General features: G+C 38.5%; 2 protein-coding genes and 1 non-coding gene across 5 annotated transcripts in view; 1 reads left to right on the top strand and 2 right to left on the bottom strand.

The window, feature by feature from the left end:
- Nucleotides 1-2784: 2784 nt before the first annotated feature.
- trnaq-cug lies at nt 2785-2856 on the bottom strand. Its single transcript has one exon. It is a non-coding gene; the product is annotated as a tRNA-Gln (tRNA).
- Nucleotides 2857-3572: 716 nt separating this feature from the next.
- rab11a (RAB11a, member RAS oncogene family) lies at nt 3573-9640 on the top strand. Its single transcript, XM_027161555.2, has 5 exons — nt 3573-3753; nt 5208-5403; nt 6127-6320; nt 6483-6563; nt 7242-9640. The coding sequence occupies exons 1-5, from the start codon at nt 3714-3716 to the stop codon at nt 7376-7378; spliced, it is 648 nt and encodes a 215-aa protein (XP_027017356.1). The 5' UTR covers nt 3573-3713; the 3' UTR covers nt 7379-9640.
- Nucleotides 8617-19049, bottom strand: part of megf11 (multiple EGF-like-domains 11) — a 98911-nt gene continuing 88478 nt past the window's right edge. For 2 of the 3 annotated variants that reach the window (XM_027161553.2, XM_047822282.1), the window contains exons 24-26: nt 17655-17714; nt 13976-14188; nt 8617-11522 (exon numbers count right to left, since the gene is read on the bottom strand). In XM_027161553.2, the coding sequence (XP_027017354.1) occupies nt 11347-11522; nt 13976-14188; nt 17655-17714 (449 nt within the window). In that variant the 3' untranslated portion in view covers nt 8617-11346. The remainder of the gene's footprint in view (nt 11523-13975; nt 14189-17654; nt 17715-19049) is intronic. The other variant, XM_047822283.1, reaches the window with a different exon arrangement.

Below are 19049 nucleotides of genomic sequence, written 5' to 3'. Positions count from 1 at the left end.
CAAACAAACAAACAAATAAATAAATAAACGATTCAACTAAAACTGATCAGAATCAGAATCAGAATCAGGTTTATTGGCCAAGTGTGTTGACACACAAGGAATTTGCTTCCAGCTGTTTGTGACTCTCAAAGTCGTACATACGTAAATAACTCAGAGCCGATCGGCCCTATACGCTCACTACGCAAGTTGCGTAGGGCCCCGAAATTACGCAAGGTCCCGCCTCCCCCTGCCTCGCTGTAAAGTGAACATTCGCGTGAATAAACGCCCAAGGGCAACGGTGTTTATAAACGGCAGCTCGATAACCACGCCGCGCGTGAACATGCGTTCATATGCGCATGCAATCGTGCACAAAATGACACGCGCTCTTTACAGCAACAACATCTGTGTGGGGACCAGTACAAAAAGTAGCGTGATAGCATTCCTAAATGACATTCACATGATAGGGATTTTTGATATCAATAATTCAGTTTTCAATACTTAAAATGTAAATATTAAGAGTGTGATTTCTAGTAGTAACCATATTTTTAAATAGTATTTTATATTTGAAAATGGATAAAGAGGAATCTGAGGGAGGCAGTTTAAGTGGGGCCTAATGCAGCTTATAAAATGAATAATAGTAGTTATCTATAACTTACAGGTGCTATGCTGAAATTTGTTAGTAGCGGAGATGCTGTCAAGTGTGAATGTGTGGCAAATGGTTTACATGGCTCACGGGTCAGGTAGGAGAGCCCCTTAGCAGAATTTTGCTTAGGGCCCCAGGGAGGTCAGGATCGGCTCTGTAAATATCACTATACAAACTATACAAGACAATGCAGATGATGAGATACAATATAGACAGAATGAGTATTAAATAAGAATATAGAATATGAATGATGTTATGTACATAAAGTGTGGGAGTGCAAATAACAATATTGTGCAATATTATGCTTTTTGTACAATCTACAGCAGCAGTAGTGTGTGTAATATACAGATGATTTGATGACTGACAGTCCTGATAATGCAGTACTTATAGATATGAAGCAGTGAATATAATTATGGTGAGTCAGGGTGATAAGAGGCCTGGGGAAAGAAACTAGTGCCTGTCAGAAGGGAGGAGCTGAAAGTGGTTGTGTCCAGGGTGCGAAGGTGTCAGTGGTGATTTTTCCTGCCTGGTTTCTGGTTCTTGTGTCGTACAAGTCCTGGGGAGTGGGCAGGGGGGCACCAATTATTTGTTCTGCTGTTTTTACTGTGTGTTGCAGTCTGTTCCTGTCCTGTTTTGTTGCTGCAACAAACCAGATGGTGATGGATGTGCACAGGACAGATTCAATGACTGCAGTGTAGAACAGCATCAACAGCTCCTGATGATGGAGTTTATGTTGCACTCCCATTTTAGGTCTTGGGAAATGGTAGTGCCCAGAAACTTGAAGCCTCCACAGATGACACCGGGCTGTTTGATATTGTGAGGGGGAGTAGTGTTGAGGGGTCTTTCATAAAGTCCACTATCTCCACAGTTTTGAGGGTGTTTAGCTCTAGACTGTGCTGACTGCACCATAGCACCAGATAGCTCAGATAGCTTCACCTCCTGCCGGTATGCAGACTCATCGCCATCTTGGATGAGATCGGTGAGCGTAGTATCATCTGCAAATTTCGGAGTTTAACAGTTTGGTCACTTGAAGTGCAGTCATTAGTGTAGAGGGGGAATAGCAGTGGGGAGAGGACACATCCCTGTTGAGCGCCAGTGCTGATTGTCTGAATGCTGGAGGTAACACCTCCCAGTCTCACCTGTTGTTTCCTGTCTGCCAGGAAGCTGGTGATCCACTGACATATGGAAGGGGGTATAGATTTAACTCACACTGATTCAACTGATTCAAAGCCCAAGCTCGAGGACTTCATCCACACTGATGTGGTCACTCATTCAACTCAAACTGATTCAACTCACACTGATTCATCTCAAACTCATTCATCTCACACTGATTCAACTCATCTGGCTCATCAAAGCCCGAGCTCGAGGACTCCATCCACACTGATGTGGACCACTGGAGAACTAGCTGTTATAGCTTCATTAGCACATTATGGATGTTCTTATTCTTTTTGCGTTTATTTTGTAATGTGAGAGACCAAATTCTTATGTTACCGGCTCTTCAAAATTAACATATATATATAATTATTTACATTTAGGGTATTTAGCAGACACCCTTATATCCAGAGTGACTTATAATTGTATTTCAATTTATACAACTGATGGGTCAGGTGCCCAGCAGTAGCAGCTTGGTGGACCTAGTATTCGAACTCATTCTGACCTACCGATTAGTATCCCAGCATCTTAACCACTAGGCTAAAGCAAGAAGCAGATGATATGCTGTGGCCCCTAACCAAAAAGTAGAAGAATAAATAATCTGTGGTTATTCAGTACAAACCTTGTGGGTGGCATTCGTTTTCTCAGAAAGTTACAAAACACTTCCCTCTTGTGGTCAGTCACAAGCAGTGCACTAAAACACATTAATAATAATAATAATAATAATAATAATAATAATAATAATAATAATAATAATAATAATAATAATAGAAAAAACTTTGCTCTGCCAGTGTTCACGTTTAGGTGTGTTGTTACACTCTGTGTGTGCTGATGTTTGAAGAGCAGATCAGTAAAGTCTCTGAATTTTGCTCAGCTCTTGGCTTTGTATTCATTCCGTTTGGGTTGAATGCTCTTTACACTGAGTTGTGGTTTAGCGAGGGGTTTTGTTTTCTACAGCAGTAATGTGATCTGGCCAAAGCAAATAATGAAAGAGAAAAGTAATGACTCGCAGGTTCCACCGAGATTTGAACTCGGATCGCTGGATTCAGAGTCCAGAGTGCTAACCATTACACCATGGAACCAGCTGAAGTAAACCTCACGTCAGCTATCTAATAAATCTAAATGACGTCGTGTATAGATGACGTCAAGTGCGTTTTAACTGCCGAACAATCCTTGGCATTCCAAACGATCTTGATTCAATAGCATAATAACTAATTGCATTTTTTTTATTTCCAAGATAAATTATAAGTACAGTCTCTACTAAGCCAAATCCACAATAATATATCGCAAAGTAAAATATGAAAATGCACGTGAGGGAAAAATAACATTCACTAAAAAGGGGTAATTTTAGAGAACAATGGCACAAAGGAAATATTCTTCATCTGAATGATCACCAATTTATTAGTGCTTAAGACCGCGGTATTTAAACTACAGTGAAAGCAGAAGTTTATTTATAAAGCGTTATTCAGACACTTGCTGTTGTTGTGTTAAGTGTGGACCAAATATATAATACACATTTAAATTAACTATTCACACATCAAAAATAAAAGGCATACATGTAAGTGCTTTCGTTTAATTTACCGCTTCAGCGCTACCCTTCTCAAATAAAACATTATCAAAATAAATAAATAAATAAACATTAGAAAAAAATTAATAAAACAAAAACAAAACTAATTTATTTCAAAAAAGCAACAAAAATCAGTTAGGGATAATCTTTTTACCAATTGTAGTAATCCATAACGAGGACTTTTATTTTGAAACTGACGCGTTTGTTTTGAACCCTCGAATGAAGGCCAACTCGCTTGCTAAATAGTTAGCATGGCTACCGCTATACACACAATCTGACTGCAGTGCAGCAGCGGAAAGGACCGAGCGGGCTGTTTCCATTTTAGCTCGATAAGTGTTTACCTACCACGGTTTAACCTTCATTTCTAGCAAAATGGGAACAAGAGACGACGAGTACGACTACCTGTTTAAAGGTGAATACAATTTAAAGCTGCTATTGCTAATGTCATCTTGATATTTATTCACATATTAGCTAGAAAAGGCTAATATCGGATAAGGCAGGAACTGTACAAAATGTCTTAGCACGCTAGCTGTTTCCACCTATGCTAGCTAGCTAGCTAATAGGCCAAAGTTAGCGAGTAATGTTGCTTATTGCTTTAGCGAAAAACGTTATTCGCAATGTTATTCATCCGTTACACTAATCTCCGTGATTGTTAGAGTGATTCATATCGCACACCTATGTTTATTTAGTTCAGTGGCTAATGCTGTACACACAAACGTCGCAGTGAACAAGCATTTAATATGTTTAAGATGTATCTGGATATTTCAGTCTCGGTCACCACACCTTACACAGGATTTAGAGACAGAGACTAAACCCAGACAGCTCGCTTTAACTAAGCACTCAGTCAGTGTTAAGCACATTTTATTGCCACGAGCTAAAAGGAAGCATTTTTATTCTAACCATTAAGACAAGAAAAGGCCATGGCGTTCACTTAGTGTTTAATTTTCAATCAGCAAAAAATGGGATGTTCTGTCTTTTATTTATATATATATATATATATATATATATATATATATATATATATATATATATATATATATATATTATATAGTGTGTATATAATTATATATACACACACACACACACTAACACGGATATCTAGATAGATAGATAGATAGATAGATAGATAGATAGATATTTGTGTTCGTATGTATATATGTGTGTATGTTTCACCCTAATATATAAGTTATGACGAGGTTACTTTAGGTGTTCACTTTGTGTGTGTTCACAATGGAACTCTCGGTCCCATGGTTTTTTCCCCACTTATTATGCAATATAGAATTAAATCCACCCTGTAAAGAGTGCCGTGTATTCTTGTGTCCCTTTACATGAGGAATTTGTTGCCATTTTACAATTTGATTGAGTGGGGAATGAGCTTAGGAAATTGTTAATCATTAAAGACAATAGAATGTCACATCCAATAGTCCATCCAATAATGATGCCATTTAGTTATATATTGATTTGATAAAGTACAGTTTACTGTTTTGATGTTACAACGGATGCTTAGACACTCCAATCCTGTCTAAACTTTTAATTGTCAACTTGGGAATGAATTCATTAGCACTTGAGTTGCATAGATCCCAATATTTAAATTTTCAATCTAATATAATACTGTATTGTATTACGGATCTCATTTTTAAATGCAGTCAACATCTGTCACTCACACACACTCGCTCACACACGCATGCACAGTGGCACAGTGAAAAAGTACCAGCTCTGAATCATTTCTGATCTCATGAATCATCATTTCTGATTCAGCATTTCAGGAAAGTGTGGTTTTGGATATGAATATTCTGTGTTGGATTTTATAGAAAGTGATCAGAAAGTTGGACACTTAATTTTTTGTTGTTTTGTTCATTTTTGAAGTTGTTCTGATTGGAGACTCTGGTGTGGGGAAGAGTAACCTTTTGTCCCGTTTCACCCGCAACGAGTTCAACCTGGAAAGCAAAAGCACTATAGGAGTGGAATTTGCTACTCGTAGCATTCAGGTTGATGGGAAGACCGTTAAAGCCCAGATATGGGACACTGCTGGGCAGGAACGCTACAGAGCCATCACCTCAGCGTAAGAAAACACCACCACACTTGTGCACCTCTCTTTTTATCAGAATCAGAAAGATCTTTATTGCCAAGTATGTTTTCACATACGAGGAATTTGTTCTAGTACAGAAGCTCCACAGTGTAAACAGGATGGTATTGACAAGACATGAACACATATAATATATACTTTATATCTCACGTGCTTAATCAAAATAAACTTGGTGTACACTTTGACCATAATAAATGTATATTGGATTTGGCACTCAATTATAAAGCGCACACAACTTGAGTGTAAAGGGTTTTGTCCGAGAATAGTACTTTGACACACTTCATTGTTTGTAAAAGATTATAAGTTTTTAATTTTTGACCTTATCATCAATAGCTCATGCCTATTATATAAAACCAATATTATGACACATGATTTTTTATTTTTTTTTAATTGGGGCTGCGAACAAGATGTTGTTATAGTCTCAAGTAGATCACATGACATTAAAATATAGTATTTTGTATTGACTGTTTAATTCTTTCTGCCCTTTTTTGTGCTGAATACTTTTCTTTTTCTGTTGTATTAGAGTATACTTCGTCTTGCAGTTTTTAGATTTAAAAAAAAAAGTCAAATGCTGTTTTGCTGGAAATCCCATTATCAAGCTTAAATATTGTATGATGTTTATTAAAATGTTGTGAACATCCTTTAACCTCTGAGCTACTGCTGGCCAGGTACTGATTGGTTTTTATATTCGGTTTACAGGTATTACCGTGGTGCTGTGGGGGCTCTGCTGGTGTACGACATTGCCAAGCATCTCACCTATGAGAATGTGGAGCGCTGGCTGAAGGAGCTGAGGGACCATGCAGACAGCAACATTGTTATCATGCTGGTTGGCAACAAAAGTGACCTGCGCCATCTCCGGGCTGTGCCCACCGATGAGGCGCGTGCATTTGCAGGTCAGAAACCCATGTTTTGGGCTAAGAACTGTTGCAGCACTGCCCACATTGAACTAGTATTAATATAAACTAATATTTCAGTAGCCTTGTGTTCTTTTGATGTGGTTTACTAGGGCCTTGACATGATATCTCAGTGAAAAAAAATTCTCCTTGTCTGTGCAGAGAAAAATGGGTTGTCATTCCTGGAGACATCAGCTCTGGATTCCACCAATGTGGAGACAGCCTTTCAGACTATACTGACTGGTGAGTGGGCTCCGAGTACAGGAGCTGATATTATGGTCTTTTTGGGTCTTTTCCAATGGGCAGATTATATATAAGAATTTATACTGTTTTCTCTGCTGGTTTCTGACCAAAACTAATTTAGCCGGAAACCAGCAGAGAAAAAAGTTGATTAGCAGGACTTCATGCAAATGTGTGTGTGTGTGTGTGTGTGTGCGCGCGCGCACACGTGTAGGCTAAAGGCTGATTGGTTTTTGGTCTAAGGCCATTCCCTTATGAATGACTAATCAAAGGACTGACCTTGCTGGGGTGGGTCCATTGAGTTCCTCCAGCTTGACGTGACTGTAATAAAAAAAAGCTTCCTGTTCTGTTGCAGCTTTGTTTGTCAGCCCAGCCTTATTTCCTTTCTGCAGTGTAAGCTGAAACAAGTTTACATATTTAAAGACCATCAGATATAACATGGTAATTACATTACCTCAGGCATACTGCAGTGTTTATGGCTAAGGCTGAATAAAAAAGGTGTAATGAATTTAAATGATTTCAGACGCATCTCAGCACACAGGCTTTTCAGTTCATTTCTGTGAACACACCGATGCGAAATTAAATGATCCCAAAACAGTTCTAGTGTTTTATTAATCACAACTAATCACCTTCAAAGACAAGGTCAATCCTGTTCCTTATGAGCTGATTGTTATGTTACAGAAATCTACCGCATCGTGTCCCAGAAACAGATGTCGGACCGCCGGGACAACGACATATCACCCAGCAACAACGTGGTGTCCATCCAGGTGCAGCCCACTGAGAATAAGCCAAAAATGCAGTGTTGCCAGAATATCTAGCCCCTTCCATGACCTCCTTTTCCTGCAAAGCCCACCTGCAGAAAAACCCTTATCCCTCCCTGTCTCTTCAATCCCCCCCCACCCACAATCCTTCCCCTCACTCCTAATTCTTAAAGACTGCTTTGGTTCAGAGGCGCAGCTGCACGCTTGGGCTAGAGCACAGAAGCTGTGTTTTCAAACCTCAGCTCTCAAAAGGGTTACCACCTGCGCTCTGGACTAACATTTTGTTTTTTGTTTTTTTTTTCTGCCATGGTAGGCTTTTCTATCGCAAAATTTGAATAATCAGTTGTGCTGATCTTCACAGAAACGTCTTAATATATTCTTTCATTTGTGAACAGTGTGAGGTTTTGTTCATGTCAATATCTTGAGCAGCTGGCATGTGGTTGTCTCTGAGCCTGTCACAAGATTAGACAAGTGGCATTAAGGAGATATTACTGTATGCTCTACTTAGAGAGTTTGGATACTAGACATTAGACTTGCATTAGGCCCCAGAAATCATCAACTTCCCAACTTTAGCTATGGCTGTGTGTATGCAAAAGCTTCACATTGCATGCAAACTTAAATACTATCTTAGGAGCACTCCCATTATTGCATTTTTGACCGTATCTGATCAGATAGTAACACATCAGTCATGATTGTTGTGGTTCCTGTGGTGTGTATAGTAGAATATGATTGCATGATTTCTATCAGCATTCTGGGAAGATGCTCTTTGGAACAGAGAACGCTGCAGACATGACTCCTCACACTGACCGAGTGTTTCCTCATGCTGCTGCTGTTTCCATTCATCCTGTGCATATCTTGTAGAGTAGTGGTTTTCGTGCCTTTCTCAGTGGAATGTCACATAGGAAAGCCTCCATTTTTTTTGTGCATGTGCCCACACTGTGGGCTTTTTCCTCCTTCTCTCAACAGGAGTGCTGTGAGGCCTCCTGCACATGATCTTCTGCAGTGTGGTAGCATTCATTCATTCTGAATGCTGCCTTTTATCTTAATGTTTCTGCCCTCTGATGTCACCTCCGTTTGGTCCTTTTAGCAAAGTTAAACAGCAAGTTTAAATTGGCCAGAAACGACGAGCGATGCAGAAATCGAGGCAACACGTTCAATAAAGAAACATTTAAGATTAGACTTTGATGGCAGTCAGTGTAGATACCTGTTTTAATAGCACTGGAACACTATAAAGTTTAGTATAGTAAGTGAGGACCGACATCTTATAATATAATCCCACAAAAACACCCCATTCAGTGTGCCACCCTCCTTAGTCAAGAGAAAGAATAGCCACTGCACACAGACTTAGCTGATGATTGTAAGCTGGAGCTTCGCAAAATTTTTGCACCAAACACACTATTTCTTTCCTTATATAACCCACACTACAGTTTAATTCTTTAGTATTTATTCTATAGTAGCCAGCTGATTTATTGTTTTGTGCCTATTATGTAAGACTTTTGGAATTTTAGGACAGTACTATGTTTATCAAAATAAATTAAGAATGTATAATGTATTGTAGCCCAGTATAATCATGTTGTGATTGTAAAAGCAAGCATTCCTATGATACGGCATTTGTGGGGAACATCATAAACTGCAAATCATTTTTGCATCATGGCTGTCTAAGGAATAGTTGTGTATATACAATAGAAATGATAGTGAGGACAATATGCATGATTTATTCTGGTATATCCTTAAAACCTAGCACCCTCTCTGTTACACTTAAATGTTAAAAGAATTCTCCTTAAAGCTACGCATTCTGAGACCCCTTTGGGTTAAGGTGGGGAAACCCCCTTGTAAGAGCTGGTATAGTAATGTAAAATTGTAATAAAGAGTGTGTAGTTTTGAATCTCTATCGACAATATCTCAATATAATGGTCTAAAGCAGAATAGTTGCAAAGAAAATTGTATACCTGTCAAGTTGGGCACGATGTCTTTCTCTATGCATTCTGTGACTATATGGTATTTGGGCCTTCTTTCAAACTGGCCCTCGGGACCCTGTAACTAATCATGTAACTGACTGATAGATGGCTTAAGGGCAGTGCCAATGATGTATGGGTACAGATGGCACAGCTATGCCCAGCCTAAGCATGGCACATAGCTGGTGTGTCTTATGTTTATCTGAAATTGATGTTCTGTCAATTCTCTTTCACATATTGCCTCAAAAAACCTTTGTTTTGTCTGTGCTGTACTGTGATTTTTTTTATCATTATACTATTACTCTATCCACTGTAGTTTGAATTTCAAAGTGAAAAATAAAATTACGGTTAAGTGAGTAATTTAGGAAATTTGTGATAAATGTTTTGTGATTTACGTTAAATGAATTAGGATTTTTTTTTAGTAATAAGTGCCTTTGTCATCCTTCGTAATCAATGTGTTGAGTTAAATCTTTAGCCATTTACTTCATAATTTTCCTAATTCTCAGTGGTCATATCCATAAACATGAGAATCCCTCAGGTGAAGAGAAGTAACTCACCCACAACATGTCATGGATGAGTGCTACTGTTAAACCTATTCTCTGTAAGCTTTATTTTGAAATGAAATGAAACAAAGATCAAATCAGTATTGTTTCACAAACAGGGATAAAGCACACCAACTTGCTGTGTACGGCTGGATAAACTGCACTTTTGTCGCTGTATGTGATTGTCTGCTGGTTATTGCTTTAGTGAAGGGAATGGAACCACATTAAGAGCACTGCACAAAAAAACAACAACAAAAAAAAAACAAGCAGTCAGGATTATCAAACTGAACTTCATATGAAAAAGGATTCAGGAAATGTCTCCAAACGATATGGAGGTGATCACTGCCCACTGTAATGCATCTACTTAGACACAAATAATAACTTACATTGTGTACCTCTGTGCATGGATGGTACAAGAAATGAATGAAGCATTTGATATAATTTGCTCATGCTATAGTTTTCTATTTAAACTTTACATCTTTATGTAAAACAAAACTGCTACTTTGTCAAATAAGTTAGAAATAAACACAAAAACCAAAGATGTCTCAAAAGCCAACCATTTGAGATTCAAGAATATAAACAGAAATAAAGAATATATATATTTAAAAAAAAGGAACATTATATTACAGTCTTGAATACACGTTCACATGACATCACACCTGCAAACTTGATATATAACCATCCATAAATGTTTTTGGATGAAACAGCAGTTTAATATAGACTAGTGGAATTTAGGACATTACACAGTATATATACCAAGCTGCTGTTTCTTTCATACATCTTTTATAAAGAGATGTGTTCCACCTCAGCAGATTTTAAAATACTTTCTGAAATGTTTAAATAATTATACTCTTAGTGTTAAGAAGAAAAACTAATGATTCTCAAAAACTCTTATTGATAATTGTCTTTATAAGGTAAAAACTAAATGGTCTTACTACTTAACCGTTTACTATTAAGCCATGCTTTCTCACTAAGGTCTGTTCAGTCCTCTTTAAATAGTCAAGGTTAGTAGTGACACCACCTTTCCGTCCCTGATTGCTTCAGTGGACAGGTGATTGGGTCAACTTCTCCACCTGCTTAAGCTATCACTGAGACTATGTTCCTTCTATTTTTGAAGAAAGCTCATTTGTATGGGAACTCTTCAACACAACAGTGCCTTAATAGTCCGGTCGTCTGCTGCGATAAACACAATTAGATACAGAATGCAAGATTTTTTTTCTTCTCAGTCTGGCCTTCTTAATTAAATCCTTTTATCCTCCAGGGAACCAAATGAAGAGAAGTGAGTAGTTGCTAATATCTTTACAGTTCTCTGTACAATCCTTTCTTAGCCATCTGTTGTCCTACACACACACACGTAGACACACACCAATTAAGCAACACTTTACAGCATTTATAGCCATCTTGTCATGTATCTGTCTGTGTATGTGGGAAAGAGATAGAAAGATTTGATGAAATAAAAAGATAAGGAGGAGGTCCTGCAGATGCAGGTGGTGCTTGCTGTAGTTTAGAGGTAGGATCAGGTCTGGGTCTACAGCAGGGAGCTGGGAGGACTCTCGGTGGGCGGCGGGGTGTGTGTGGGACTGTGGCGCATGGGCAGGATGTCATAGTGGCTTGGGATGTGGCTGTTCCTAGGAAGGTCATAAGGGTTCTGGGAGAAACCAGTTGCCAGTCCATTGGGTCCCTGTAGAACACTCACTGTTGGTTCTGATAGAAATGCAGATAAAATCTTAGTTAAATATCTTGGAGTATATGACGAATCCTTATACATACATTTTAAGTGCACTTTATAGATCTACACAGCTACTGACTGTAGCCTGACGGACTTTCTTGCGGGAAAGTTTAACAAACTGTATAGCAAGAAAGTCAGTCAGTCAATAAATTACATTTATTAGTAGCTTTACAGGCTTTGCAGTCTGACAATATATTACATGCACAATCATATTAATTTTTTTCATTCTGAATACATGACCTCTCCCAGGACCTATTCTGGACCTGTTCGTGATAAGAGTTCAGGATTGCGTGTTAGTTTTCAAACAGAAGAAATCCATGTCACATTTTGTGCACAAAGGTTTGCAAAATGGTATACATTAGCATAATCTGTGTTTTGTTTTTATGTTATTTTCCTTTGGAACAAAAATGAGAGTGGCAAAGAACTGTGATGAAATGAGACATGCCTGGCCTTCACTAGAAAGTACAGACACGGCTGTAAGCATTTGGACAGTGACACACTTTTTTTTGTGATTTTAGCTTTCTCTATAACACCACAATGGATCTGAAAGGAAGTAATGAAGGTGACTCAGCTTTAATTCAAGGGTGTTAACAAAAGAGATTAACCATTAACTGTTTAAATAATTATTAGTCCCACAGTTTACAGCCATTTATTAAATAGTCCCTGCAGTTCCACAGGCTCAGACTTAATTGGACAGGTGACCTCTGAGCAGTTTCATGTTTGAGTTTCCTCATTACCTCATGAAAAGGAAAGAAAAGGTCTGTTGAATTTGCATTTGGTATTGCTGGTACAGCTGTTCATGAGATTTCTTCATATGCAGTCCAAAGAGGTTTTGATGCAAGTGAAGGAAGCCATCATTAGACAGAAAAACATAAGAGAGCTTAGCAACACCATTCACCACAAGTGGCTGATCACACAATTTTTTTTCCCTTGGTGAAGAAAAACCCCTTCACAACATCAAGAGGTGGTAGGCGTATTATTATTATTAAAGTCTACAATCAAGAGATGCCTTCAAGAATGTAAATACAGAGGGTTTACCTCAAGATGCAAAAACCTTGTAACACTCAAGAACAGAAAGGCCAGAGCTCAAGAGCTTTTTACAGCAAAGGTACAGAATGTTATTAAACTGTCACATGACTCACCTGATCTCAACTAAATTGAGCATGATTTAAACTTACTGAAGACAAACCTGAAGGCAGAATGACACACAAACATGAAGCGACTGAAGGAGACTACTGCAAAGAGTTGCAAAGCATCTTAAGGGTAGGAAACTCAGCATTTGGCGGTGTCCATGGGTGTCTCCAGACATGAGGAAGTCATTTACTGTAAATACTTTGCATCAAAATATTAAAATTAATCATTATGTTTATAATTGTTAGTTTGTCCAATTATTCTTGAGCCTGTAAAAATTTACAGACTATGTAAAAATGGTTGTAACTGCTAAATGTTTAATGCGATATTAAAGCCGAAAGTCTCGATTGCTTCATTTCAAATCAACTGTTGAAGTATACAGAGGCAAGATTACAAATATTGTGTCGCTGTCCAAACACTTATGGAAGCATCTGTATAAACTGCAGAGGCACAATGCAAAGTAATTAACTTCAGTACATGGCTAAAAATATGTGGACACAACCGTAACACCTGGTGTGTGCTCGTGTGTGAGCTTGTTGGACATGCTATGTGTGGGGTCTTCAGGGGGTTGAGGTCAGATATGTGTGGTGCTTAAAAATAAAATATGGACAGTTGACCAGGCAGATCTAGCAAGGCAGAGCTTCCACTATGACCATGCCATAGCTAAATTCACCACGCTCCTCAGTATGACACACACAACTGTCAATGTTTGTCTATGACGATTACATGGTAAGGTACTTGATTTAACATAGCTGTTAGCAATGCTTGTTGCTCAAACACCTGAACTCATAAATAAGTAGGTGTGTCCACATAATGTTGCTATTTAATAACTATGCTAGTTTCTCATTTCACCTTCAGAAAAAATTGCATTAAAATTGCTGGCAGATTTCTGTTTTTTTGAGTATTATGTGATGATTTGTGCTTGAATGTCTTAATAATAACATTTTCTCTACCATCACAAAATTTGTACCAAGAAGTAATGTAACACAAAGGTACACAGAGTTTTCACAGGTTCATCTCATGGTGCTCCCTTGATGGCTGGATTACACGTTGACAGAAAGAGATTTATAGTGTATAGCAACAGATGGACTACAGTCAGTAACTATATATCCACACAGAGAACCTAAACAGGACACTTACTTTTCTTAGTTAAAGTTTCACCTTCTATACGACCAAATATGAGCCAAAAATATTTTTCTGCCTGAATGAGCTCTCTAACCAATATTCCAATATGAAATATTTTCTGTGTAAATCCTATGGCTTGTATTTCTGAAGCATTTCCTCATATCTAACTCACCCATGTCATAGATGTTCCTGCTTGCAGAGGTACGAGTGTTAGTGTTAGTGCTGGTGCAGAAGGCCAGGTCCCTGTGTGCAGGAGACTTCATCTCCACATAGCTGCTCTCTGTGTGCTTACAGGCCAGACCTGGTGGGTCCCGGATGGTAGCATATGGATTCTCACTGTTCAGAGAGCATGAACTGGAGCTGCACATGGATGGCTTGATATAGTCTGCAGACCACATAGACACAGTAAATTCTGTACCAGCGAAACAAGATGAGGAAAATGAGTTCATGAGACATTCAGGTTATCTTGAGTAAGATTAATGCTTCGACCTCAGCATTGTGTACAACTGTAATACACAGTATATAAAATCAGTACTATTTACTATTTATGCTTTTTTTTTTTTTTAAATATAATCCTAGTCACAGCGTCTAGGGCACATAAACTCAACAAGTGTATCATGGCCCATCTGCAACATCCTAGAGGAGAGACTTGTTAAAATTCATGGGAGAGAATTACATTACACCCTCTAGCATATAGCCATGCACGTTATCTGCAGATAAAGTAGGGGCGAGGGGGAAAGTGCTGAGCATGGAGGTGTGTGTAGCAGTTATAGATATGCATTCTAAAAAACTTTATTGAATAGCTGATGGCTATACTAATTTATCCCAAGCCGGTGGTAGCAAGAACACATTTCTAAACATTTTAAATTCTAGCAACTTGATAACAAGGCTACAGATTATCAGAAAACACACATTCTATTAGTACAAAAACAGATTTTTATTGGCCAAGTAAGTAAGGGCTTCCAGAGTCAGCAGCCAAACTCTTGAAAGCTTCTTCCATCTAAGTTGATCCAGTCTCACCTACTGCAGCTTCCTTTGTTAGGCTGTTTACTACAGATCTGAGACAATACTGGACCTAGGAGATCAATTTAAGGAGACTTGTGTGTATACGTGTGTGTCTGTCTGGAGGCTGAGGTTGTGATGAGGGCAAGAATCGGATTAATTGCAGACACACAGGCAGCATAGAGATGTGTAAGGGCTTGTGGCTTTAAGTGGTTGCTTTGGGCTGTCAGAAACCATGACAGTCTTGATGAAACTGGCTACCACCGAGACCCTACATCAGAAAGCATCATTTCCTGTTAACATATGTACAAGTGAGTGGTTGCAGAACCTTGTACAGGGATGTGCAATATAAAATGACTTCTTCCTCTGTAGGGTGAAATGCTGCTCAGTTGCGTTAAAGTCTGGGGATTGACTTGGCCACCACGTTTCCCCTCTGATTTTTTGTTGTGTTGGTATTGAGCTTTTTAATTTTATTTAAAAATTTCAATTAAATTAAAATTTTAGATAATAAATTATTTTGTCTTGCTGCATGATGAAGTTCCTCACAAACAGATTAGATACATTTCTCTGTAAATTGGGAGACAAAATGATTCTGTTGTCTTGTAAATTCTTTCTGCTGCTGCCATCATGTGTTTCATCAATAAAGATTATTGGTATAGTATATTAGAATAGTGGGGTCCTTTCATGTCGGGTTATTCTTCGCAGCCCTCACAGTCATAACCCAGGGCTCAAAGCAAATAACCAATCATAGTCAATCAATCTGGCCAATGGTCATTCATTTTCAATGAGAGCTTGGGATTTTGATTGTGAATGTGGCCAATGATGCAAGAATTTTGAGATAAGTTTAACTAAATATCGTGTGACTTGTGCAGTGGCTGCCTGTAGGAGTGAAGACAGTAGAGCACACCATGTGATCCCCATACACAGACACAAGTAAAAAAGATTTGTGGAATAAATATATCCAATGTCATGGGCATTCCAAGTAAGATGATTATTGCATTTAATACCCTGGAATATTAGCATTTAAGTTTTAACTGTATCGACCTGTGTGTCATGACAAATAGCCCTGGTGCTTGTGAGTGCGAATTGTTTCACAGCCCTAGTCAGTCCATTGCTTGCAAGTTTTCTACAGGTACTGTAGAAGGCCACAATAGCAAAGAGCTCATACTAATATTTCATCTTGTATTATATGACACATATATGCACTAGTGAATTTTATATACATACAGACTCCCTCCAGAATGTTCATTTTAGTTGCTTGTGGAATGCTAGTTGCACCAGTCATGGATTTCTGATTGAGCCATTATTACTATGTAACCAGTAATAGATGACAAATAAAGGATCTGAAAAATAGATAGGAATGGTCCTGCATCAGATAATCTGATAATCACCATGGATGCCTCCCTTACTAGTTGGCCCTGCGGTGCCACCAAGGTGCAGGAGGTGTGCCAACTACTGTGAGATCAGACCAAATTAATCAGAACTGAGGGAAATTCAACTGGCCCTAAATTTCTCCTAACCAGTTCTGAAACATTGTCACATGCTAGATCACTCTGACAATTTTGTGACAGATCTCTTTACCTTTTTCACAGAAGCTCCTCAGGTGGGCTCATCTGGCCATATGTTAGCCTCAGTGACAGCTACGAAAATACAGGTACTTTAAAAGAAACTGTAAAATGGTACAGCAGGCTTCTGGGAGAGTATTGTCTGCAATCAGTCTGGCTAAACACAGGAGGACATTTGTCCCAATGCCATGTCAAATTGTTGCTAATTTTGGTTCTCCTTATTGGAGCTGGACATCCTGCTGGGAAGGATGTATTGGTCTAGGAATGGCCTCACCATCTACTGTATGCCTTTCTGCCTCTATAACTGAATCTGCCCACATCACACAGAATTTTGCAAGTTGACCATAGAGTCCATGCATGTTTAAGGTAAACAAATTCTGGAGGTTTGGATTTATATTATTACAATTTTTAAACAAACTGACTGACCTAACAGTGTTCCATGAAAGTAAACCCACAGAGTGTTCTTTGTTGTGACCAGTACATGGCACATGGCAGTATTTAGACTGAACATTGGCCGTGTGGTTCTCCAACAAAATACCTTTTCAGGAAACCCACAAGAGGAAGAAACCTTGAGAGAAACCAGACTTAAAAGGAAACTCAGTTAGAGTTTTAACATTATGTCTGTTGTGTCAAATTGTAGTTATTAACCTGCTACTGACGGTGATCTGAGTTTAAACTGTTTTTAGGAATTTCAGGCTGTCCAAGGAAGAAGATTCACAGCCATCTTCAGGGTGTCTGTCTGGTACCATCAACATGTTTTTGTGAATTCAGGGCTCAGATGAGTGTCCCATGATCCTGAGTAGAAATTATGAGTTGAAGCAAACTTTTCTTTGGAAGATATGTGTTCCTAGTCAGAGGTTGGGTTGAATGCAGCAAAAGAAGCAATCAGCCCCAGGAAGTCTGTGCTGCTGCGACCTGGGTGAAACCATGCATTTTTCTCCAGGTTCTACAATGACACCCTTCCGGTAGTGCGCGTGTGTGGCAGTATCTACAATTCGCTGTGCAAATGGAAAGGAATTTAATGAGCGAATTCTTCCTGCCTCTAGCAGGGGCTCCAGGATTTTATTTGTATCCAGGAAAATTGGTAACTCCTGTTCTTCACTGTATGCACATATATTAAATGTTTATTAAAGGTGCATATTATCTTTCCAGAAAAATGATTTCTGAGAATGATTTTATGTTTGTTTTAGTGTAAAAATTAAATATACTTTTGTAAAGTTCCCTTCATACAATCAGGTTTGTCTCTGCCCATATTTCTGAAATTGTGCCTCCAAGGGATATTACCTTTAGCAACTTGAGTGGTTTTGTTGTCCTGCAGTATCAGAGTATCCTCTCGTGACACACCTAATTCAGTGAAGCACATACAAACAGAAATGTGTATACTTAGAAATGATGATAAATAGTAACACACAAATTACTTTTATACCCAACAAACATGTTTAAATCTGGTAAGCTTGATTCAGCCTTATGTAATTTATTGTATTTGTGGAACAAATGCTGAGGCAAACATTCAGTGAGATTGCTGTTGTTGTTGATAAGCTTGTTCTTTCGCTCTGCATGCAAATGTTCCTTATACAAAGCTTTCTTACAGTTACTGTATTTTTAATAAACGGTGAGGGTCATATAGCAGACAACACAATGCAGTCCTAGCTTCGTGATTTTGCAATTCTCTTGGTTTTCTTGCTCAAAACAATTTACCTAGCAAAAGTGTATAACTTCACTGACCTTCAAGGTGATTTTAAGAATGTAAACTTAAGTGCACTTAACATAAGCAGGAAGCAGCTGATAAAACCTGTATGGGAATTTCCATTGCCTCCTGCTACCAGAGTAAAAGCTATCTGAGAAACGTGATTGCAAACTAGTTATCAGCCATTTAGCGTATTCTAAAATGCCTAGTGTTTAACCTTTATTCAGTTCTGTTAACACTTTTAGTGGCCACATACCTCTAGATTGAAAATGTACATAATTTTTTATGGGTAAATGAAAGAAAATGAAGCATGGTTAATGGCAAAAGGACTTCGTTTTTAAAAATATAAAGAAAGATTTCAGAGGAAGCTTAATTAATGCATTTCACAGCTCAACATAAATACTGTGCTCTGTCATAAAACCAACATACAGAAAATGGCTGTCCAAGTTTGTTACTGCAGGCTGTGTAATCTTACTTCCTCTAAGGAAATTGATGAAACCCAACCTAAACCCTCTGCCTCCTGTGTCTTACATGCTGCTGTAGGCTTATCATCTGTCCCACACTCAGACATATCAGGTTGAGAAGCCTCACATGATGAGCACAGAACTAATGTGTTTTCTGCTCTCTTGTCATTGGTGACCCTGGGTAATATAGACTGAGTAGACTTTTTGTCTGTTTTTGTAAGTGAGTACCAACAGTGAGGACCTATTAAAGCCACAGCAGGAAAACGCCACATGCAAGGGCTAGAAGCTTCTGCTAGTGCAAAACATTTGCCTTCAGCAGTCACTACTCAGCAGGATGATGGGCCCCTGCTAGTTCTACAGTGCCTGGAGAGCAGCTAGTGTATGTAGATATGGAAAAGTCACTTAGTTTTTCAATATGACTGTGCTAGCGAGGGAGGGGTGGCTAGAGAGTAGTGACAAGTCATTTGTTTTCAAAATTCTAAGAGCATGTGGTCATGAGTGAAACTCTCATGTAGTAAATGCAGCAAG

Source organism: Tachysurus fulvidraco, chromosome 13 (genome assembly GCF_022655615.1).
Source record: "Tachysurus fulvidraco isolate hzauxx_2018 chromosome 13, HZAU_PFXX_2.0, whole genome shotgun sequence".
Taxonomy (NCBI): Eukaryota; Metazoa; Chordata; class Actinopteri; order Siluriformes; family Bagridae; genus Tachysurus; species Tachysurus fulvidraco.
The sequence above is the reverse complement of the archived record's forward strand: the minus strand, read 5'-3'. Positions and strand labels throughout refer to the sequence as shown.